The sequence below is a fragment of the Aedes aegypti genome, chromosome 1, assembly GCF_002204515.2.
Source record: "Aedes aegypti strain LVP_AGWG chromosome 1, AaegL5.0 Primary Assembly, whole genome shotgun sequence".
NCBI lineage: Eukaryota > Metazoa > Arthropoda > Insecta > Diptera > Culicidae > Aedes > Aedes aegypti.
This window is the reverse complement of record NC_035107.1, coordinates 175,170,197-175,196,177: the sequence shown is the minus strand read 5'-3', so window position 1 is coordinate 175,196,177 and position 25,981 is coordinate 175,170,197. Positions and strand designations below refer to the sequence as shown.

The following is a 25,981-nucleotide window of genomic DNA, read 5'->3' as shown; positions in this document are numbered from 1 at the left end:
CATTAGACATGCAGTCCTAGTGGAAGGAGCTAAACCCAAACTTTTGCACGATAGTGTAACTAGTACGTACTCAACTTTACCTGAAATCTGCAGTAGGTCATTCATATGTATAAATCATCGTAACGCATCATTCTGAGCCACTGTACTCATGTCACTTTTCACCACTGAATGGTAGCATCGTGAAAAGAAGGTCCATGGTATAGATCCCGTTTTTTCGGGACCAAATCAGTGCACCTCGACGGTGATGGGTCTGGATTGTGCGAAAACAGCTCCCGAGGGGCCAAGAGCCACAATGGGGGAATTCCGTGCTCCACCCATCAACGGAAACATACCCACATTGCGCACTTATGGAAGGTTCAGGTCGACCAGGCCGTGTCATACAATCAGAGGCCATAAGATCGCTTACGTCGAAATGGAAATTTTGTTTATTCATGTGCAATTTAAGCGTGCGTAACGCGCCAATGGAACCGCACCGATACGATGCTGTGTTTATTTTTGGTCGATATTTGTCGAACGTGAACAAGGAGGAACCAATCGTCGTGGCATTCTGGTGGGCAGTCCCAGTTGGAAGCTTTCCAGGAAATAAGTTTTTCGGAAAATGTGAATGTGACGACGTTCAAGACGCTGAAGAATAGACGTTAAAAAAAGCTTGAGGATTCAAACTATGATAAAAAAGCACTTCTTTCCCACTATTCTCATCATCCGTTGCGGTAAAACATCCACAAAGTAATGATTTATAGTTTCACAAGTAAAAAAAATCTTGGGTTAGAGATTTTATGTTTTGAAAAAGATAGATTGAAACATTAGCCGATGCAATGTCAACAATAATTAGATCCAGGAGCACCGGGCTTGGTGTAGTGGATTGAATACATGTCTCTCACGCCGAGAACCCGGAATCAAATCTTTTAATTATCTTCAGCAAGATTGAGGATCTTTAGAAACATTTTAAGAAAATTTATTATTTGCGAAACCTGGTAGAACCTGGTTCATTGTCCTTGATCTTTTGAACAACTTTGTCAAAGATACCAATCTTCTAGCTTATAAGGGTCTTGAGATACAGAAGAATGAATAAATTATTACAGTGCGCATTTTACCTTCGTGCTGTGCATACACGAATTCTCTCTGCTCTTGGAACTTTTTTTTAAGCTACCTAAAGCAATAAAACTACACTTTTGAGTGCTACAAAACCAGTACTTTTCAGTACTATTTTTTCTACTATTGATCCCTCTACGATCCTTGTTAGGACTCGTGCCTTCGATTTTTCGTTGGACCCGTTGGCGAAAGCTAGCGGTGGTACTCCTTCTTGGACACCGTCTTGGGAAAAAACCTCTTAGGAGCTATCAATTTATGTGATTTGTGCTAACATAAGAACAACACGACATTCACGAAACGCGACGCAAGACAAGACATAACACTTATAGCTCTTACTATCGTCAAAAAGTTGATGAGTCGGACATTGTCCCGTAGATGGGTTACATCGCGCCCGAAACCGGTCGACAGAAAGGTAATTTTTAAAACTTTTTGACGATAGTAAGAACTATAAGTGTTATGTCTTGTCTCGCGTCGCGTTTCGTGAAAACCTCTTAGGAGGTCTCGTCTTCTTTCGTTTATTTACTAAACATGGTTGCAACTACAAACGAAAAGAAGGGTGAATCTCTGTATTCACAACATCCTTCCAAAAAAGTGAGATTTAAAACTGTCACTAAACGTGGCAAGAATGGAAGAAAGGACGTTTTTCCAGAATGCAAACTTTTTTCCAATGGTGAAATGAATAATGTTGATAATTGCATAGCAATGAGTAATTAGCTCGATGCTCTAGACAATTTTTCCGAACACCAAATCGAGGCTAGAAACCCAGGCATTTTGATTCAAGTGAGGAAGCGAAGAGTGACGCCTATCGTGAACAGTTGTTCCGACTTTCCGACCGGGGGATTTAGGTAGGGTATTTTGAACTCCATTAGAAGAATCAAGGTTTCCTTCCAAATCGCAAAGAAAGGAGACTGTCGCATTTTGCCGGAAACTCTTAAAGATCGCGAACTTCTTCTCAAACATCTTGAAGAGATGAAGCACAATTTTTTAATTATGACGACAAAACTGAATGTTTGTTCAAAGTCGTCTTGAAAGTGACTATCGGTCACCTGAACCGATCAAAAATGAAATAAATGATTTACTTGGATTTTCCCCAGTCTAAGTAATCATTATGAAAAAGAGAACTCTATTTGGCATTGTTCGGAAAGGGCTTTCTCAAGAATATTATTTAGTTCACTTTAACAAAAAAAAGATCTAAATAATATTAAAGCTTCAGAAGAAGCTAGACTTATGTTTGATGTCCGTGTGACATGGGAACATTTCCAGAAACCTGGAGGAAATAAACCCCACGCAGTGGGTATTCCAGTGAAAAAACCTTCAATAGTTCTTCCAAAGAATGCACGGTGGATATACTTTTGATTCTACAACGTGTTTCACACATATCCAACCATGTTTTAAAGAGATTTCTCTGAGAATTCCCACGCACTGTGTTATATTTCGTCGATTTCATGCGCTTTTTGAATAGCGCCCAAACCGTTGATTTCAGCGATATAGTTTGTTCGGAGATGTTTCTTGGTATATTAAAGCGCATCTTCTGATGAAAAAAGTTTTGTAATCAATCCACCTAGCAGTGAGATAGAAAAACTATTTTAACAAAACATATAGATAGACATATGGTGTCTTCGGCAAAGTTGTGGGCAATTTGAAACAACTTTGTCGAAGACATGATTTTTCTATCTCTAATACTTTTTTAGATATATGCCGTTGTATGTGAATGGCCCCTTAAAATCATTTTTTTTAATCATAACTGTTTTCCAAGAATTTTGATACAAAGTTTTTTGTCATGAAAAAACCCGTGTTTTTGCTGAATATATCATCACGCTATCTTTGAAAGTAACAAAGTTATTTATGAATTACTCTCTTTTCAAGCAGTAGTTTAGGCTCCTATAATTGCCTTCTATTTTTACTGAAGGTACAAATACAAATCGAATATCTATGAAAACGTTATGCATGACACACGAAAATTAATGATACTATGGTGATTGAAGTATTGTATTAAGTGGTAGATTGAAGTAGACACATTTTTTACTACTAGCAGAAAATCCAAACAAACTTTCTTGGAGGATAAAAAACTAGTTTTAAGTACCTAGATTTTAATTCCGCCCTATTGAGATTTTGCTCAATGGGTTCGAAAACATTGCAAAGAGTTCCATGGAGGAACTATTCATTATAATTGTGGTGAAATTGTAGAAGTTTAACGTGGTATTTTTAAGAACATTTCCAAAATATCTCATGGTAAAATTCGTGATGTGAAATTTTACTGAATTAAAATTTTGGAGGAATATTTGAGTTACATTAAAAATTTGTGGACTTTCAGTTGTGCCATTTTTTAAAACTTCTAAAATTGTATCTCTAAATTGTTTGAGATGATGGGTTTTGCAATATGTTAAGATTTTTAAACGAAGCTCCTCAAGGAAGCGTCATGCGAAGGAAGGAGAAAAAATAAAATATTAAAGCATTAAGAAACAACAGAGAGACAAAGGACCAAAGAAAAATAAGTGATTATTTATAATATTTTCTCTTACAGTGAATGGTTACAGAATAAATAAACCCTCTCGAACGAATTGATAAAATAAACAAATTTTTGAAGAAGTAGCATCAGAATCGTCTTTAGAAATTGGTAAAGAGTATGTAGTCAGGGTGGACCAAGATCTTTTAAGCACATCAACGAAAACGTGCAAACGAATTCGAGAAAATGCAAGACATTTCAAGTAAATCATTAGATTTTTCGGTATGGAATGATTCCTCTTCCATCCATCAATAAAAATTCATCAATATAAAATAATTTGATGCATTTGATTTTTTTTGTACTTATTCACAACATTTGGATAGTTGGTCAGATATTGCAATAATTTTTGCGCAGACAGAATGGGCCTTCTATCAAAATGCAATGAATTGATTGATTATTGCATTTATTCAATTCGATTCCAGAGTCCGAAAGAAGTTTTTGGCAGTTATATGGTGTCTTAATATACAGTGTACTTTGGTTCAGTCAGAGTGGACCAAGTGCACTTAGGGCCGATTTCTTCACCTTCGCTTAAGCCGTAAACCACGTTTACCCATACGATTAAATCAGGTATAAGGCCTAAGCGGTGGTGAAGAAACCGCTTATTAGTCCATTAAAGAATTGTTAGTGGTTTGGATTACGTTTTCCATGATTATCACGTTACATTACATTGTTCGGAAGTAATTCAAAGATGTGTGGAAATATTGTGCCAAAATTTTCACGAGATAAAAATTTGCGAAGTATTAGACTTTATGCTCATTTTTCTCAAAATACGAAAAATAACATTTGGTTCATGCTGACTTAATACCGACCAATTATCCTTTAAATCTAGTAAAATTCCTTTCTTGACCTCAATATTCCCCAGAATTATGTCAGGAAGCCTCTAGGCATTCCGCCCTGGATAAGTATTTCCTAGAATATGAATTCTTCAAATAATTGGTAAAATTATTTCTGCAGAAATATTTCAAGGTAGATCCTTCCAAATTTCTTAATGTACCGTAAGGACGCCATTCACCGCTCATTGAATTATTTTGAAAAATCTGGACAATTTTTCGCAATAAAAGTTATAAGCATGTATTAGTATACTAAAATAGATTGTATCTGATAGAAATTCCTATGATTGATTCGATTGAACAGCTATTTCATTCAAAATAGTTTTTTATAAGTTATTGCAATAATAGTAATAAAGACGGAATTGGTGGTCTAATGGCTACCGCTTCTGCTTCATAAGCAGAAGGTCGTGGGTTCAATCCCAGGCCCGTCCCTTTCCTCGTACCTTGTAGTTGCATCTTTCACTAGCCTCTATCTACCACTCTTAATATATCACAGATGATTTATCACAGTTCCTAGCATTTGTTAGAACCCGAGACGGACAGAAATAAACCGTTCCCTACGCTTGCATTCTTTCATCATTATCCTTACGCCTGATACATAGGCAGTCAGCTAACAAAAATCAGCAAACCTTTCTGCCATAAAAATAACCCCACCACTTTCCCCTTCCCACATGAACTGGCGTAGATGCAGTGGTACATATACGGTTCCTCCCACTTCTCCTCATTGGTCTGCATTCTGACGTGGAAGGCGCGATTGTTGCTAAAAATAATAATAATGATGCACTGAGGGCGAGGGTTCAAAACCACACGGATAATAAACAAACACGGATATTGAAAACGAAAGTGGTGTGGATTTGACTTGTATTTTAGCTTGAAACACAGTAGGACTGCCCTAAATAGCGATTGACTTGTTGATGCCAAGATCGAAAACCTAATCTTCAGTATTGTCACCCATCGGTCATAGCTGCGAATGTGTTGTGAAGTTTTATTTTGTGTTGAACAATGTTCATTGCTATGAAAATAATGTCAAATCCCAAAATCATGTAGGGTAGATGTACCAATAGTGGAGGTACTAAGCACGATTGAACTTCATTTAACCGCCTAAATTATAGAAGCGCAATTAAGGAAAATGTTAATTTTGTAACGGGAAGTAACGACCATTGACTTAATGAGAAAAATGATTTCATCGCAGTAATCCACGGCATGTCAGTGAAAAATAATTCCTCCACTAGTGGTACACTGTTTCTTTAGTTGCGGTATATTTTTAATTTGTGTTCCTATAGTTGCGGTATTCGTTGTTTTCTTATGGGATCCTCTACTATAGGAATACTTTACCGCAACTATTGGTACAAGTAAGGAAAGTTTCAGTAATTTTAGTGATATTTCGTCTGTTTTAAAGCAATTTGAACGCTCTTTTCAACTATTCCGTGTATCAACAAGCCAATACGTCGATTGGCAGTGCCGGTTCTGTGACTAATGTAATAAAATTAATGAACTATAGGAACACCCACAACTAAGGGAACACTTACCCTACGGTACAGTATTGGCAAACATCTATGAACTTCTAGTACAAAACAAGGATATGAATGGTATAAACCTGAAAGTTTGTGTGGATAATTAAAATATGTCCCCAAACCAGATTTCATCACCAAAACTCGTACCAATTTGCTCATTCGGTTAAAATAATTGAATTTCTGTTAGATATCAGGATATTCCTGAGGAAATTGCATACATTTAGGAGTTTTTCGCGTAATTCTTGAAATTTAACTATTTATAATTTCTATACATATTGTATTCTTGAGTATTTAGCAAGCATATTCAGATTCAAGGAGCTCAAATTTATTATGTAGAAGTGTTTTGAAAAGTAACAATAATCGCATTGACAAGTGATCAATTTCATTCCGAAATAAGATCTCCTGGTTTTGTAGTGCAGAAGTTTTTTCAGTACAAAAATGACATTTGTTATAAAATTTCGGTACATTAACCAATAAGGCTCACCTTCGTACTTGTTATTCTGCATTCAGTTGTTTGGCATTGTCAACATTATAGAAAACAGACAAGAAAATCCGTGAAAATGATCAGCTCCATCAGCTATCCATCAATTTTCCAGTATCAACTTACCCCGTCGAACCTTATTTGAAGCAATAAAAAATTAAATCGCTAAGTCCATTCATCTACATCGATATTAAAACATTAGGGTTGGTTTGGGTCAATCTGAAAATGACCAGCACTCATTAGTGTTTTTTTATAATTATCTGAAGAGTCTAATTGAGAAGAGTACAAATCGAAAATAATTAAAACCCGCTGAAAAGTTGGAAAAGGAATGAAAAAAAAAATAATTTCCTCAAGGGGCATTGCCGAAAGTCCTGATTGGTCGAGAGTTTTTCAGTTTTCCTTTTATGTTTCCACGTTTTTGTTTTATTTCACGCACACTTGTTAACATTTGCCGCTTACAGTGCTAAACATCTAAAGCAAAAAAAAATCATACAACAAAAACTCTGCTTCCTCAAGTGGCCCCGGGAATATATAACACAAATTTAGAGCTCGGAAAAAAGTGGGATTAGGCATTGTTGTTCCTTTGAGCGGATCGCCTCAACAAGCATTCCACCAGCGCCCAGCCCCAGAAAAAAGGTTCCTTTTGTTCCCGCATGAGTGACGGTCTCGGGCGAAAATTTGTTAGCTTAGGATTTTTATCACGTCTAATGTCTGCATTCCAGCTATTCCGTGTGTTTGTTCAGGTTGTATGTATATTGGGTATTTTATTTCCATCACGTGCTTCTTGATATCGCATGCCAAATCCTTTGCATTCTATTTTCCACAAGGGATTACCTTTCCGCTTATCCCACGAGTAACCAGGTTTCAGTTGATACTGAAAATTGTCATGAAATAACTATTCAACCATCAATTCGAGCCAAATCGACCCCATCCGAATTTACATACCATGCTTCACTTTCATCAAATCTGAATCAGCGTATTCCCTCATGCATAATATGTTTTCATCGACGTCCAAAGAGCTACACTCATATTGCGATGTCCCCTCTTTAGCATGCATCACAACATCCAAAATTCCAGATGGACTGGTCATAAAACTGTAATATATGATTACCTAAGGCCAAACCCACCGAATCTGTGTTCGTTGTACAATACCGGCCTGCGAAATGAGTAGCGGGATTTGGGGCAAGTGTGTCACCTTGGGCAATTTGTTCGCTAACATTGTTCAGAGCTTATCAAACCCATCACATACATATTTTTATACTACCTATGTAATCGGATTGAAATTCATAACTTTGACTTATGAAACCGAAATTGAAAATTAAAACAAGTCTTCGCGGCGACCGGGAATCGAACCAATAAACCTTGCGATCGATAATTCCGCGCGTACACCCACGCCTATCGACGCCTTGATACATAGCAATGATATAACAATACATAAAGCATTCATGTTGCAATAATCGTTCAATCTTTGATGCAGTAAAATGTATCTTTTTCGATATTCCACTTCGCAACGTGTACTTACCCCTATGGCACAATCGCCCCAAATTCCACTAGGTCAGCATTTGAAAAAAAAAATCCAGACCCTCTATATGGTAGTGATTTTCTAGATGACCATTCAATATGAATGCGGGATAATCCATAAAAAGTGATACCCAAATTGCCATTACATGCATGCATATTTGATTTGAACCATAACCATCTGCGAGAGAGCACTCATTCCGGCTGAGCTCACCGGGACCTTTATATCCTCCGCTGCCTCCCCCAAAATTCGCCTATTCATTTCCCCATCGCACGTTTATCCAAGTTTGACGGCTTGATGTATCGTTTCAATCTTTGTTAGATCAGAGGAAATATCGACGGGCGCTCCATTTGAAATGGAAATGCGAATCGCTACCGACTACTGTTCGCGTATTTCGATGGCCAATATCTGAGCCATATCCGACCATTGGAAGTGATTCACCAAAAAAAAAAACCTCGGCTCACCGGATTTGGATTGGCTTCGTCAGCATGAGAAAATCTTGGCTTCCATTTTCATTCCGTTTTGGGCCTCCAAGATACGCTCCAGGACGTTTCCGACTAGCAGATTGTATCAATATTTATATACTATATTGAGATATAATTATTTTCCTTAGATGAAATTGAGATATAGCAGAACAACAAGATTAAAGAATGTGTTAAAATTTATTCAATAAAATATCATGTTTTATAAAGCTAAAATAAATGTTGTTACAATCTTATAATAACTAGAGCAGTATGATAGCATAGTACATCATTATAACAAAATCATATCATAGGTTGTTATGATAACAGGGCATGATATAATTGTTTGTTGTTGTATAAAGAGCGTTACCCAGAACGAGTGAGTTTGACGAATAATGACGTCATTAGCTGTGACGTCATGTTTTTCAACTCAGCAACAGTTTGAAGAACTCCAAGGCTCCAATCCTAATTAAATGTTACAGAAAACGGTTTTTGTAACAAAAACAATTTATGTGTTACAATTTTTATTTGAAGTAAAGCAAAGTTTTAGTTATTTCAACGACATCTTGCATTTAATTGATAACAATTGTTGTTACAAAAAAATTACAATCATTAAGATGGGGACGGACTTGGTGTAGTGGTTAGAACACACGCCTCTCACGCCGAGGACCTGGGATCGAATCCCATCCCCGAGATAGTCACTAAAAAAATCAGTGACGTTTTCCTTCGGAAGGGAAGTAAAGCCGTTGGTCCTTAGATGAACTAGCCCATGGCTAAAAATCTCGTTAATAAAGACAGAAAAAAAAATACAATCATTAATAGACACATCAAGTTTTAGTTCTGATAGATTCAACCAGTCGGGTAGCAAGTAATTGCGATTTGGCGGCTGGTGGCGCTGACAGAACAATGGGAACGCTGTGTTTTCATTTTAGCATTACTGTGCCACTTCCGTCGGAAAAAAATAAGACATTTTGCTTACTTACATTGGAAAACAGGCTTCCAGATTACATATTGGATATCTCAATGACATGGCGGATCCATGGTAAGTAAGCCAGTAGTGATACATGAGATGAAGTAAGACTAGCTGGTGATTAACAGCACACAGTGCCGCATTTTCAATGGCACTAGCATCGATCTAGGTGCCCATAGCAAACAAATTTTGGTAGGTTGTAAACAAGCGTGGTGTTCGTTCAGAGATTATCCAAGCTAAAAATTTTAAAAAAATGTGACATTACCCTAGTAGCACACATGTTATAATTGAGGCAGAATAACTCTTATATAACCAGATCTGGTCATATAAGAGTTATTCTGCCTCAAATACAACATGTGTGCTACTCGGGTATAGAGCATTACTAAATAAAACTCGTGACGGGTCTCTACATCTCAGAACATAGAGTGCCCTTGAGCTTGTTGCGATATACATATTTGAAAACAGTGAATTGGCAATAAAAGTTCGCAGTCATTCATCAAGGGAACGTTCATAGAATATTTCGCTGCATATCAAGCTCTGTTCCAGTTTGAACGTAACACTCGCTGAAAATATTTTTCGTTTAAAATGTTTCAGACTCTAACGCAAAAAAAAATCTTTTCACAGCAAAGCTCAAATGAATAACACATCTTTAAAAGAAAATATTTGTGGCAAAACGTTTCAACGGTTCAATATAAATTCTAATTTTGGAGGTATACATCAAAAACACCGTCTATTATAGTGAAAAGGGAAAATTTGTGATTGAAATAATATTTTTTCCAGCATATCTCGGATGAGATCACGCCTTCGCCCCAAAAAAGTATATGGTAAATATTGGCAGGTTCTAAAATAATTATCATTCTAACAACACATCTGGCAAGAATTGCTGAAACGGCGAAATATAAAAATGGTTCACAGTTAGCTTTACTAAATAATAAAAACTAAAACTGTATAAATATAGAGAACAGCCTATTTTTAAAAGAAGGCAAAATTTACAATTAAATCAATAGAAGAATTGACGCCAAAAAATATTGCGGCAATGACTGGTTCCCCCGAAAAGTGGTGACGAGAAAGGACGATAAACAGTCAAAAGAAGGAAGTATTTTGTCATTCTCGGCTATACACATGTTGGCAAAAATGCTGAGGATGGTAAAACTCGAAAGAACCGCCAATTAAATAAAGAAGGGTGCATATTAGATGGTCAGTTCGTTCACCACCCTGAAATGTATAAAGTTACGACAATTATGGGTGCTAAAAATTTTTCGGGGTAGTGGGCTAGTCGAGAAAACGGGATATTCGGGGAACTGGTATTCGGGGAAACGACATTCGGGGAAAAGTAGCACAACCCATCAAAGTAACTGCAGTAATCGATTTCTCTTTTCGCTGATAGTTTATCGATTGCCGCCCTTTTGTCAGTTGTAAACAAAAATACTTAAAAAATATAGCTCCAAAGAACAGCCTATGCATAAAAGAATTTTTTTTTTTCTTTATTAACGTGAATTTTAACACTTATGGCTAGTTCTTCACTCAGCATAAAAGAAGGAGACATTTATTGAAATTTAAAATCAACAGTTTTCATACCTATAATTATGGTTACATCATACTTGAGAAAAAAATAGAACAATTAAAAGAAGGGTAAGTTTGTGCTAAATATATAAAAATTCTCAGTGCAAAAAATTGTTCGAATAGTGAAACTCAAAAGAAGAATTAATATTTGAAAGAAGGGTAATTTCTGGATAAATAATAAAATACTATTGGCAATAACTTTCCTAATATGCTTAAATTTATTCAAGAGCGAATGATTGTTGAATAGAGTGCCGTTTTGTATCAACTGACTCCAAAACAAGCCTTGTGTCATCTGAAAGATTCAATAGAAACGTAAAAACGCAACCTATTAGCAACCGACATGAAATTTTGAGAGATTTCACACTACCGGTTAAAAAGTTAAGCACCCGGTGAAATTGTTAAACATAAAAGTAGTCTTAATATTTTACATATCTGCACTGCCGTGAATCGCAAGTCAGTCCAATCTGTAAAAGTAGGCATTGAGAAAATGGGGTGTGAAGTTTCCAAAATCGTTTTCCATACGAATATTCAAAAAATTCCAGAGAGCCGGAACATTTTCACATCCTAATGAAACTTTCACATTTGCTTTTCACTACGATACTTTTCTGAGAAAAATATAAAAATGATCAGAACACGGTTCATTTTTAGGCATGTGGTTATTTTTCATTATGGGACAATTTGGCTTGCTGTTTTTTCCTACTCTTTCCGAACAAATCTTATTATCTCATTAGGCAGCTAAAAGAGCACTGGAAGATATGTTGAAAACTCAACTCAATTTTGACGAAAATGCAGATGAGACTGACTTGCGATTCACGGAAGTGCAGTAATATGAGTTGTTTAATTTATCTTTACTCATCGATTCGACAATTTCCACCAAAACTGTAAATGAATAAACAAACCATTTTTTTACAAAACTATGAAACTGGTACTTAATTTCTTAGCCAGCACTGTAAGAAATTTCATATTTTGTGAAAATGAAATTGAGGATATTTGTAGTTCTCTGCCAAAATTTCATGTCGATTGCTCATAGGGAAACAAAGTTCCAGCATGCTAAAGTTAAGCATTTTGTATGAAAATCGGCTTTCCTGAACACAACTGTACATAGCCCGCACTCTGGAAGCACTGATGATAACAAGGACGCATTTTACGCGCCACTCGAACGCGAGTACGACCGCTGTCCAAGCCACCACATCAAAATCATCATAGGAGAGTTAAACGCTCAGGAGTATGAGCTCAGACCAACGATTGGAAAGTTCAGCGCCTGCCGGCTGACGAAGACGGTCTACGAATGATAGATTTCGTCGCCTCTAAGAGCATGACCACTCGTAGCACCTATTCCCGCACAGCCTTTCATCCATTTATTTAGTTAACATCTAAACAGATAACACTGAACCAACAATTTCACGCCACAATACTCGGTTCGTGGCCGCATCTCTCCATCCTCGGTTCTGCCCCACGCTCACTACATGGATACGCACTTGATCCAACCACCTAGCTCGCTGAGCTCCACGCCTTCTTGTACCAACCGGATTTACAGCAAACACCATCTATGCAATGTTGCTGTCTGGCATTCTTGCAACATGACACGCCCAGCGTATTCTTCCAGTTTTGGATTTTCGCTGATGATGCGCCTCCGTATTTCACGGCTAACGTTATTTTCAGTCGTCAACAAGGATCCAGACAGGTAGACGAACTCGTTAACCACCTCGAACGTATCCCCGTCTATCGTAGCATGTACTTTGTCTTGGTCGAATTCACCACCAGTCCAACTTTTGCTGCCTCGCGTTTCAGGCGGGTGTACAGGTCTGCCACCTTCTGAAATGTTCGGGTGACAATGTCCATATCATCCGCGAAGCCAACAAACTGACTGGACCCCGTAAAAATCCTACACCGGCTGTAAAGCTCGGCTCTCCTCATAATACCTTCCAGTGCAATATTGATCAACAGGCACGAAAGTCGTAGTAACCGGCGGGATTCAAATGAACTGGAGTGTTTGTCTGAAACCTTCACAATTTTGCACATCTTCCTTTGTCGCTCTTATCAGTCTCGTAAGCTTCCCGGGAAAGCTTTTCTCGTCCATGATTTTCCATAGCTCTACGTGGTCGATACTTTCGTATGCCGCCTTGAAATCGATGAAAAGGTCATGCGTTGGGACCTGTTATTCAAGGCATTTTTGAAGGATTTGCCGTACAGTAAAGATCTGGTCCGTTGTCGTTTGGCCGTCAACGAAGCCGGCTTGATAAATTCCCACGAACTCGTTTACTACAGTTGACAGACGACGGAAGATGATCTGGGATAATACTTTGTAGGCTGCATTAAGTATGGTGATCGCTCGAAAGTTCTCACAATCTAATTTGTCGCCATTCTTGGAAATGGGGCATATTACCCATTCCTTCCACTCCTCTGGTAGCTGTTATGTTTCCCAGATTATGACTATCAGCCGATGCAGACAAATGGCCAGCCTCTCCGGGTCCATCTTTATGAGTTCAGCTCCGATACCAACCTTACCAGCAGCTTTATTGTTCTTGAGCTGGTGAATGGCAACCTTAACCTCCCTCCAAATGGGGACTTGTTGGTTTCCATCGCCCGCACTACTGACGAAGGCATTTCCTCCGTTGTCCCGTCCTTTATTGCCTGTGCTCTCAGCGCCATTTACTTATTCGTCGAAGTACTGCTTCCACCTTTCGATCACCTCACGCTCGTCCGTCAAAATGCTCCTATTATTATCCCTGCACACCTCGGTTTGCAGCACGAAGCCGTTGCGGCATGCGTTGAGCTTCTGATAGAACTTACGTGTTTCTTGAGACCGGCACAGCTGTTCCATTTCCTCGCAGTCCGTCTCCTCCAGGCGGCATTTTTCTCCCGAAAAAGGCGGGTCTGCTGTTGTCGTTTCCGTCTATAACGTTCCACGTTCTGCCGGGTCCCTTGCTGCAGCATAACCGCCCGCGTTGCATTCTTCTCCCCCAAAATGTGCCTACATTCCTCGTCAAACGAATCGTTCCGTCCCACGTACCCAACGTTGCTCTCAGCTGCATTGTTGATGGCTGCTTTCAAATTTCTTCAGCAGTCCTCAAGAGGGGCTTCATCCAGCTCACTCTCTTCCGGTAATGCAGCCTCGAGATGCTGCGCGTACGCAGTTGTGACATTCGGTTGCTTAAACCACTCTAGGTGATACCGGGGCTGCCGTCGGAACCGTACGTTGCTAACGACGGAGAGGTTTAGGCGCAGTTTCAGATAGTGGTCAGAGTTGATGTTAGCGCCACGATAGGTCCTGACGTCGATAATGTCGGAGAAGTGCCGTCCATTAATCAGAACGTGGTCGATTTGTGATTCTATTTGTTGTGGTGATCTCCAGGTGTATCGGTATGGAAGGCTGTGCTGGAAATATGTGATACGAATGGCCATATTCTTGAAGGAGGTGAAAGCAATTAGTCGTAAGCCGTTTTCGTTCGTCAGCCGGTGGGCGCTGAACTTTCCAATAGTTAGTCAGAATTCCTCCTCCTGGCCAACCTGAGCGTTTAGATCTCCTAAGATCATTTTGATAGTACACCTTCAGTACACCGTATCAGTACACCTTGAGATCACCCCAGTAGACAGAATCGCAAATCGACCATGTTTTGATCGATGGACGGCACTTCTCCGACATAACCAACGTCGAAACCTGTCGTGACGCTTATTTTGACTTTGACCACAACATGGTGATGGTGAAAATGGGCCCAAAAATATCCGTACTCAACGGTGTACGATACCGATGCCAGTTTCGGTACAATCTAACGCGACTGAAAGAACCAGATGTTGCCAATACATTCACCCTGCATCTTGAGACAACGTTTCCGGATGAGAGTGAGCTCGATAGTGCCCTCTTGAGGGCTTTTGAAGGAGAGTCAAAGCAGTCATCAACAACGTTGCAGAAAACATTGTTGGATACATTGAACGAAGTTAAAACAACGATTGGTTCGACGAAGAGTGTCAGCAGGTTTTTGAGGAGAAGAATGCAGCGTGGGCTGCTATGCTGCAACATTGGAGCTCGGCAAAATGTGGAAAGCCTTCCTGCCACGATCTGAAATGTGCTGGGATAAAGACAAGAGCATCTTGACTGACCGACGCGAGGTGATCAAAAGGTGGAAGAAGCATTAAGACGATAACCTGAATGGCGCTGAGAACACAGGCACAGAGGGTCAGGACAGCGTAGGTGATGGTTTCGTCAGCACAGTGCACAGTGGAAACCAACCAGCTTCCACGATGGGGGAAGCTAAGGATGTTGTTCAACAGCTCAAAAACAACAAGGCCACTGGCAAGGATGGTATCGGAGCCGAACTCATCAAGATGGGCCCGGACAGGTTGGCCGCTTGTCTGCATCGTCTGATGGTCGGAATCTGGGAGGAGTGGAAGCAAGGTATTATATGCCCCATTTACAAAAAAGGTGATAAACGGGATTGTGAAAATTATCGTGCAATTACTATCGCAAACGCCGTAAACAATGAGATATCCCAGATTATCTTCCGTCGTCTATCACCTAAACAAGCAATTTCGTGGGAAGTTATCAAGCAGGTTTCATCGACGGCCACTCGATAATGGACCAGATAACTTCCGTGCGGCAAATCTTCCAGAAACGCCGTGATTACCAGCTACTATTTTCATCGAATTTAAAGCTGCATATGACAACATTGACCGTGTAGAGCTATGGAAAATCAAAGACGAGAAAGCTTTCCCAGAAAACTCACAAGATCGATTATAGCAACGATGAATGGTGTGCAAAACTGCCTGAAGATCTCGGACGAACACTCCAGTTCGTTCGAATCTTTCCGACAGGGTGTCTTTCGTGCCTGCTGTTCAATATTGCGCTTGCAGGTGTCATGCGGAGAGCCGGGCTCAACAGTCGAAGCATGATTTTCGTGTTCGAGTGTCACGATAGACGGGGATATTTTCGAGGTGGTTGATGACTTCGTCTTTCTTGGATTCTTACTGATGGCTGACAACAATGTTAGTTGGGCAATACGAAGGCACATCACCTGTGGAAGTCGCGCCTACTATGGTTTCCAGAAGGAGCTGCGGTCAAAAAAGATTCACACCCGCACCAAATGTACCATGTACAAAAAGCTCATAAGAACATGTAACATGGACTATGGTCGAGGAGGATTTGAAAGATCTTGGGGGTTTTCAAACGGCGGGTGTTTAGGACGATCTTTGGCTGCGTGCAAGAAAACGATGTGTGGCGGCAAACCACGAGCTCGCCAAATTCTACGGCGAACCCAGTATCCAGAAGGTGGCCAAAGCTGGAAAGATGCGCTGGGCAGAGCATATTGCAAGAATACCAGACAACAGCCCTATAGAGTTGGTGTTCGTTTCAAATCCGGTCGGAACAAAAAGGTGCATGGCGCAACGAGCAAGGTGGGTTGGCACCAAGACCTGGAGAGTGTGGGTCGCAGTAGAGGATGGAGAGAGGCGGCCACGAACCGAGTGAATTAGCGAGGTTTTATCAAGTTAATTGATGTAGAATCAAATAAACAAATTCATAATGAAATAGGTTCAAATGTTCATAATATATGTTGAGTAGTGAATCAGTATTAGGGCAATTCGCCATATGTTAAACGACTAAAAACCACGCCTATTGTTGAACAGCCCGTGTATTCCTTATGGCGTGTTCAACAATTAGCGAGCATTTTGACCGTTCAACAATTAGCGAACTTCGTTATAGGGTACCTTTCTACAAATAAAACTACCAATGGTGTCAGTAAGAAAAGTGCTAAATAATTGAATTGGTATAAAAATATACTGGAAACGGTGTAACTACGTAGAATGATATCAATTTGAAACATAATTATACTTTCATCCACATGTCAGTTTATCAAGTCGATCTAAATAAGACGTCGATCTAACAATATTCAATATCCATTTTTTTACGAAGTTTCCATGCTTTCCAACCAACTCCCACATCATTTTGCCATATTCTCACCGACAGATTTGTTTCAATGAGATATATTCTCGCTCTTTTCCCCCCATTTTTCATCGGGACTCTTTCGCTGGCAGCAATCAGATGACATTATGTTTCCACCGCCTGTTCTGCTCCTGAATCGCTCCCAACAAGTTCTCCCACCCTTTGTGTGGCGTTGCGTGGAAAATACGATTTGAAAATAATAATAATCGTAATCTCATTTGTAATTTGTCTCCCCGAGCGCTCGCTTTCGTGCAGCGGCGAAAATATCCCATAACGTATTTCTTCATTTATCGAAACGTACCTACCTACACACAAAAATATAATCCCATCTGTAAACGACCGATGTTTGGCACATTGCGTGTCGCTCAAATGAACACAATCGCACCGAACGCCGTTATAATTAGTGAATTGCGTGGAAGACCTATTTGCCAATCCGAACGGAAATATCAATTCCCCACTAATTTGCCGAAAACAGTGCCACTAATCATATCCAACTAATTCCGAGCAGTTCCTGCTAGTAGTGTAGAGAATCGTGTCGAGTAGCGATGCTATGGCAGAAGGTAGATGGGCAACAGGTCGAAAAGGCATAGGTCGAACGAATTAGGGAAACGAAACACATAATATCGACGGCCATACTTTGGCTCTCGAAGTCGAGTCTAGTACACGACATTGAAGACGGCCTTACAGTTGAGGTCGAAATAGGCGTATCTGTCAAAAGATACAAACTCTAGTGGAATTAAATGGTATAGTACTAAATTCGGTTTTTCATCTACGTAAATTCAGCTGTTTTTTAATTTGTTAACATATTACATTTCATTTGCTAAATCAGTTCATAATTTGTGTAGGAGAATTGTAGACATCTCTCTAATATTTCCGTCTTCAGGGGACATTTCATTCGAAGTATTTCCTGTTGACATTTCGTTCCGACAAATCGTCTAACTCACACCTCATGCCCCACCAAACGTGAAACAGCAAAATATGCTGTAGGGTAACGATATATTAATGGATACATATTTTCTTTCATTACCATTGCCATTATTGGGCGAACAGCTTCGATGCTTTCTTCCTTCCGAACACTTTAGGAGGAAATAGTTGTTGCCAGACTGCGGCTTATGAACGATTTTCCGCATGGCACTCGCATTTGCTACATAGCAAATCAACAGCGCTATGCACAGCAAAAAAAATGTATTTATAATCGGACGTAAGTGAATTCGATCGCATCTATTTCACAACAATATTTCGTTATCGAAAGAACGTTATCGGATGAACATGCCAAGAAACCAATTTCGAATGGCAGCACAAAGCCTGTAGCAAATTGAACGCTTATCTCTCAGTGCGTTAAAACGACCGAGAGATTCTAACTCGCTAGACCAGAGTTCAAATCTCATTCATATATTTTTTTAACCAGTCCTATAGATTACTAGACCCCGATTTACAAGTGTCGCTAGCTGATTCCGTACGTTGTTAAGATGTTGTTGTGACGGTACTAATATGCAGCTAGAATGACGTGATATTTCAAATTATTTTTAACCGTGTAGCCTATGGTGATGTGCGAGCAAAATTGAACAGATGGGGGAATCAAATGGGAGGAAAACCGTTACAGTGATTGGGAATGAAAAATTCCTTCGAAATTGATTTTCTATCGCATGAAATTATCGGGCCCAAAAGCAAGATTTCATCTCCCAGCTGAGAAAGAACTGATGGGGCCTAATGTAATCAGGATAATTTAAGCACTGCTAATGCTTCCCCGGCTCTTTTGAAACCGCTTTGCCAGTTGGCTGTATTGTGTCTTTCACAGTAGAAGAAAACCGTTGTGAATGGCCTAGCACTAGTGGAGCGAAACACGTGCAAAACCTGACTGGCTGACAGGGGGCCGAAGGCGTTACGTGATTAGAGTGGAATAATTTTAATTAAAGAATCCTGTTAAATACGGGCGGTGATTTGGAATTTGGTTTGGGCCCTCAAAATTCTTTTTGGGGGTTATTGATATTCGATCATCGTCCCTTCGGGGATTACCCAAAGGATTGGATTAGAGGTAAACTGGAAAATAAGTTTCCACTGAGGTAAAGTTTCGACAAGCTGGGACGCAGGCATTAAACACCTGGCTCAAAGTTGAATGGCAGCCAATCAATCAAGAACACGGTTAAAATTAACAATTAGAAAACTTCAATGCAATCATGTCTAAAATTGATTTAAGCACAGCGTAACATTTTCGGATAAAATTCACTATATCATACTATAATTTTGACTAAACGCTCATGCAAAAAAACTTGCTTTTTTGCCTATAACTTTCTGCCAACAAGCTCTTCATATGTTGGTACATGCACTAAAGTTTGCATAACTTTCATGTTCCTTGATGGATTTCGTTGGAAAAGAACTCCAGAAAAACTAAGGACATACAGGAAGTACGGTTTTAGTGGTCCTGAAGTTACCCCAGATTGTCTTGGGGTACCATTAAAAAGAATCAAAATATGTCTGGTAACAGTTTCTAGAAATTGTTTTATCCTCAATATCTTGATAAACTTTTACCATTTTTAACAGTGGACTACAAGCGTCGCTCATCTTAAAAATTGTAGAAGAGTATAGAAATAATTTTATATTGTTCAATGAAAACAATTTTACTTCACACTTCTAAAATATGAAAATTGCGAAGGAAAAAAATGTCAGGCTTGATATTCATTACTATAAAGTACAGCCGAACAACTTCATTTTGTTTTTTATAGCTTTACTATAAAAAACTTACCTACTTCTCAGCTCAGTGTTCTAATGAGCACTTCCACAGTTATTTACTGAGACCTTGCTTTGCTAATTGAATATTTTTACATGTGTACATCGTGTGGCAGGCACGGGGATGACCGTTTCGCATAAGGACGTTACGCTTAAAGACATTTGGCATAAAGCAGTTTCATAGAAGATCAGGTAGCTATTTAATGAAGGCATATAATTATCGTTACGCCTAATGTCCTTATGCGTAACGCCCCATCCTCGGCAGGGACAAAGTAGAGAAAAATTTCGTTACGGAAAGCTCGTCGACTGGTGGTACTCGAATCCACGAGCAGCAGATCGGCTTACTCTGACTGGGCGTGCTTCTCAGGCACAGACATCGATAACGAAGGACCCCCCGTGTGTCTTACTTCGCTCAAATCAAACTGACCGTCGACCGACCGAGAGAAGATGCCGTCCAAAGCCAAAGCAATCACCGCTGCCGCCGCCAAGAAGAAGAAGAAGAAGAGGAAGCAGTCCACAGGAGAATGAGATGTTTGTGGCCGCCATCGCAGCCCTAAACGAACGGAACGGGTCCTCCCTGCAAGTGATCGAGAAATACATCGGCAGAAACTACAACTGTGATGTCGACAAGATTGGCAAGAGTGAAGTGCATTCCCGGGAAACTGTGGCTGTGGCTGGCATCCGAGAAGAAAGAGGAGAAAAAGAAGGCAGTTTCTAAGCAAAACCCATCCAAGTTTCAAAGACCGCCACGATGAAGAAGACCCCGAAGAAGCCGCCACCGCAAACCTCATCGGACAATGAGGATTTCATCCAGTACACCGTCAAAATGTGTCCGTGTTACTCGAATTCAACAATTCAATTGGCCCTTTTCAGGGCCAACAAATGTGTACTAAAGAGTTATTTGTGTAATAGTTCCAAGTGTGTTTACCACATACTAGCTACAATCTCTTAATTAATCTCGTAGCATCATACAATATCTGATTTATTACGAATAATTGACAATACAGCAATTTGAGGATGTTTCCGAGGACGCTGCTGCAGTGCCGTCGGGATGCAATAATTCTTCGAGACGCAGTAACCTACAAAGGCTTTTTATGTTTGACTTGATCAGAGGAAATCTTGACTGTCCATCGCTCCAGCAAAATGTTTCGTTCTACGCACCAAACCGACATCTGCGACAACGTGATTTGCTGCTCATCAGACGGCATAGAACTTCCTATGGCTTCAACAATCCGTTATGTGTATGTTCTCGATTATTCAATAGTGTGAGTGACTTGTTTGACTTTCATGTATCCAAATCTGTGTTTAAAAATAGAATTAGTGTTTTAGAGTAAGAGACAGTCTGGGGAATCGTACTAGATTCAAGACAGTGAATAAATAAATAAATAAAATAAATAATAACAGCGTAATGCTCATCTTGTACATCCATTGCCAAGACATCAATTTCATATAGCCTATTTCCCAGATCAGAAAGCAAAGAATATGAAAAGGAGGAGCATCAGCTGCTATTCTAAGGGTATAAAGCAGTGATTCCCAAAGTGGGCGAATTCACCCCGCTGGGGCGATTTTCAGGTCAAGGAGGGCGAAAATTAGTAAAACTTAATTTGGGGGGCAAAAAGGCTAGAAAGGGGGGTGAAAGTCATGGTATGGGAGAAATTGAAGCACAAATCGCTCAAGATTTGTAGATTGACTCTTGCTTCCAGAATTGGCTGCAGGAATCGGTGCGCCAACGTATGATTCTTACGAGATGACTGAAGAAAATCAGTCAAAGCCACTCGTAGAAGCGCCCATCGTCATTGCTACCGTAAACCTCATCGGACGAGAGGATTCCAACATGTGCGCCGTCAAAATGTGTATTATTATTTATCTTTATTCGAGTGGCTTTTCGCCCTTGGCAAATGTGTATTAAAGAGTTAATTGTGTAATTTTTCCTCATGTATATACCACATACTTGCTATAATCTCTTAATTATTCTCGTAGCCACATCCAATATCTGATTTGTTATAAATAATTGACAAATGCCAATAGGGTCCTTCCTTAGCCGAGTGGTTAGAGTCCGCGGCTACGAAGCAAAGCCATGCTGAAGGTGTCTGAGTTCGATTCCCGGTCGGTCCAGGATCTTTTCGTAGTTGGAATTTCCTTGACTTCCCTGGCCATTAAGTCTCATGGTAGCTGCTACCAGTGCTGCTAAATGTCAAAATTTTGGAAAAAATAGAATGCTCATAGCTCCCTTCTATGCGAAATATGAACTCAGCATATAATTCCAACCGATAGTAGTTTGAAAAAGGTCATCGGAAAAATGCTTTTCCGATGACTTTTTCCACGGGGATCGATGATATTACTGCCGTTATACGCATAATTGTCCCATGTTACTTTTTGTGCATTTTGACTTTTTGTCATCAAACAGTTTATTTTTACGTATAGTTTTAGAAAACACACACCGAAAATTAACTTTGTTCGGAAACTCAATGAAAAGCAAGCCAAGTCAATTTGTCCCATTGTTGAATTTCCACGCATAACTGTCCCACTACTGTATTTCTACGCATAACTGTCACACTATACAATTCGCTGCGCTGATCTAGAACAAAATAATCAGTAGGCAGTTTTGAATTAGCTGATGTTAGGGAAAATCGTTTTGAACACCTTCTTACGTTGGCTTTACATTCCTTGTGGAACACAACCTGTTTTATGTGTTTGTATTATCGGGATGCATTCATCATTCATGCGAGCCTGACGTCAGATTTGATTGAAATTTTCAATATCAAAGTTTTATTTCCCATCCGTTTTTCAAGGAATTTCAGTTGAATTTTCAGGGTCGATCACAAAATTCTTCTAGTGTTTGGAATCACGGTCATCGATTAATCTCTAAATCTGTCCCAGTGTGGACGTCATGCCAAGAAGAAGAAGAAGATGTGGTTGTTTTAATGAACTCAGAATTAAAAAAAAAGCGTTACGTACAAAATGGACACCGTCTCATCCATTAAGATCAAAAATTTCGAGAATCCAATGAATGTCAATTTTACCCATGCATCCCCCACTCTTATTGGTTTGGTTTTGTATTTCACACGGGAACCGTTGAAAGCAGCAATGTAATACTCTTGTTTGTTTCATTCAAATAATGGATTTGTGACCCTCGCCTACCAAACAGCTTTCAGTCGTCCAAATAAATAGCTGGAAAATCAGAGCTCGCATTCCCGCAGTATTCTATCAGTCTGACGAAAGCGTGCACGGAAGCTGCCTGAAATACAAATCCACTGCACACAAAAGCCGATATTTAATACTTTGCTTTTCTGGTCGAGCTTTTGTTTTACGATACCTACATCAAACAGTTCTTTACCGTTTGCAAAATGAACCACTGACTACCGAAAAAAAATCATCCATTTTATATACCATTCCCAAACAATTCCCTCTGACTTATTTTGCCGTTTTGTTTTCCATTTTTCCTTTTCAGTGCCACTCGTCACCATGGAGGCCCTGGTGGGGGAGACCATCTATCTGCCCTGCAATATTAGCACACACGAGCCGGGGGATAGCGTCGTCCTGGTCCTATGGTACCGGGAAGATAAGGGCTCGCCTATCTACAGGTAAGCTGATTATATACTTAGCAAGCATATTAGGGTGGGCATAGTGGTATTTTTTTAGATTGAGGATCTTCGGGTCCATTTGGACAACTGTACAAAATTTGGACGGAAAAGGTTTCGTCTATGATGGTACATCATCGGATTTTATAAGAAAAAAAAATGCCTTATTGAACTAATTTTATTGAGGTCGTCAGGTTCAAAAAAACCATAACACAAATTTCGCTGTTTTCTAAAGTTAATAAGGTGACTGAAAAATGTTACAACTCTCCAAGTATTGGTGGTTGAATAGGAATGGCTTAATGTACATTATTTAAGTTTGCAAAAGTTGTAACAAGTTGAAGAATGGTGATTCATACGACACGAGTCATATATTCACGACGTGTGCTGTAAAAATCGAGTTCTGCAACGAGTTGCATACAAAACTTTTTGCAATTTCGTCGAAGACCTCTTGAAGGTATTAGAAGTTAAGAACAACGCATCCAACGTTTTTTTAAATATCTTTTTTTTTTGAATATTGAATCATTACAAAACAGTTGCGTAATGAAAAAGCGTTACGTAATATTCATTACACAACTGATTCCTGATGTGTTATGACTATTAGCTCGCTGCCTAATTCAGTGTAGGAAAGTAGGTTGTTTCATGACGGATTTGCGTGGTAAAAACAGCCTACTGCAATGAGAAAGTGCAAAGAACATTTTTACAGTATGGTCTATAAGAAATGCGAAAAATTCTGACATAACCTCGCCATATAGGACAATTTTTGTCATGTATTTTGCTAACCTAAATAATGGACATATAATAATGGTTTACAGTCACCTCACAGTTATGGATCAGCTAAGGGTCATTATTTAGAATAAAATATGATTACACATCATGGTGACCATGTTCAAAACAAAATTACCCGCCTGGCAATGCTGAATATAGTTATTTACGAGAAAACATACAAAAAAATCGCAGTTATTTACGAAAAAGTGTCGATTTCGAAAGAAATGTCAAACGTTGTCCATCCCACAGTTGTGGATCAGTGGAACAGGAGGGTCCATATTATGAATGAAACCGACTCATATTATGGATCAGAACGCTATAAAATCTTATATAAAATCGTCTTATCGTTGATTCATAACTCTGGTACGGGTTTCAATGCCCCACAGTTATGAATCAAAGATTCTATGAATACGGATAACATTTTATTTCATACGGACGAATAAAATATGCTAGATAATGTTATGATTGATTGCAATGCTGTACAGATTTATGGTTCACGTAGATAAAATTGATAAATAGTGTAGAACAAACCCCTCGTTCTTATCTAGAGCAACTTGATAGTGATAAACAATCTTGTCGATTATGTAGAGAAGATCGTTTCCGGTACACATAGTATATAAGTCGTTGAAGATCTTTGTAAACCCTCTTTCCCGATCTGGTGGTCAATAAAGTAAGTGGTGAGTAAGACCCAACGCAACGATTTTTCAGTGGCGACGAGTGTAAATCACGTGGTGTCGTGAGGTTAGAAAACGTGCAAATATGCTAGGTGAAAGTAGTAAGAAGAAGATGAGTGAAGAAAACGTGAGTGTTGGTGCGAAATTGATTGGATCTTTGGATAATTTTGTGCCGAGCGCGGATTTTGACGAATACATGGAGCGGGCCGAGAATTTTTTCGAGCTCAACGGTATTACGGATGATACCTTCAAAAGAAAACTGATCGTCCACTATATCGGCCTCCCCGCGCTGAGAAAGTTGAACCAGTTATTGTACCCGAAGACGCACAAGGATGTAACGTACGAAGTGGTAGTGACAAAGCTAAAAACGTATTTTAGCCCGAAACGTAATCGAATTGCTCAGTCGGTTAATTTTTTTAAGCGGAACCAGCAAGAATTTGAGAAGGTGGCAGGTTTCGCAGTGGAACTTCAAGCGTTGTCTAAGCATTGTGAGTTCGGGGACTTTTTGGACAAAGCGTTGCGTGACAAATTCATCGCCGGTATCTCAAATACCAAGATTCAGGGTGAATTGATGAACAGTGACGATAATTCGACTTTTGAGCAAGCAGTGGCTAAGGCAAAAGTGCTAGAACAAATTGAAGAAGACATGACGAAAATGAAAGTGAAGAATGGTGCTGTGAATCGGGTGAATACCAATGCTGGAAACTATGCTAGAAGAGACCGAGGAAGAAGTCGTGAGCGGAATGGTTCCAGAGGCCGTCGGAGTTCAACTAGTTACGGTCGCCGAAATTCGTGGTCAAACGTGGGACCACGGAAGAAGAGATCTAATGTGAGGTGTTACAACTGTTCCAAGTTGGGACACATAGCGAGGTTTTGTCGATTCCCAACGGAAAGAGTAAATTCTGCGGCGAGTGCTACGGACGACGACGGTTCGAGCACATGTTCGGACGGTAGCAGGCCACGCGCCATCAACCACGTGGCATCGGAAGCGCTTTATCACGATCTTTGACTATATGGTAAGTGCATTAGTTTTGAGGTAGATTCAGGAGCAACTTATACGATTATGTCAGACAGAGATTATAGGATACATTTTGCCCAACATCCGCTAAGAAAATCTGAGGTCCAATTGGTAGTAATGACTGGGGATAAATTGGTGATAATGGGAGAGCTTCAAGTTGAAGTACAAAAGCCTAATGATGAGAGTGTTCACTTGTTGAGTGCGGTGATAGTGAAAAGGCAAAGCAACAAAAGTTTTGTGCCATTGTTAGGACGAAATTGGCTGGACGTTTTGTATCCCGGCTGGAGAGATCGGTTTGTGAACTCTATTAGGGGTTATGAGAACCGGGGATTAGATAGAGAA

General features: G+C 39.7%; 1 protein-coding gene across 2 annotated transcripts in view; it reads left to right on the top strand.

Annotated features, from left to right (window-relative positions):
• LOC5574581 (protein turtle) overlaps positions 1-25,981 on the top strand; it is a 756,452-nt gene that overhangs the window by 470,394 nt on the left and 260,077 nt on the right. For both annotated transcript variants that reach the window (XM_021853722.1, XM_021853716.1), the window contains exon 3: positions 23,053-23,185. In XM_021853722.1, coding sequence (XP_021709414.1) covers positions 23,053-23,185 — 133 coding nt within the window. The remainder of the gene's footprint in view (positions 1-23,052; positions 23,186-25,981) is intronic.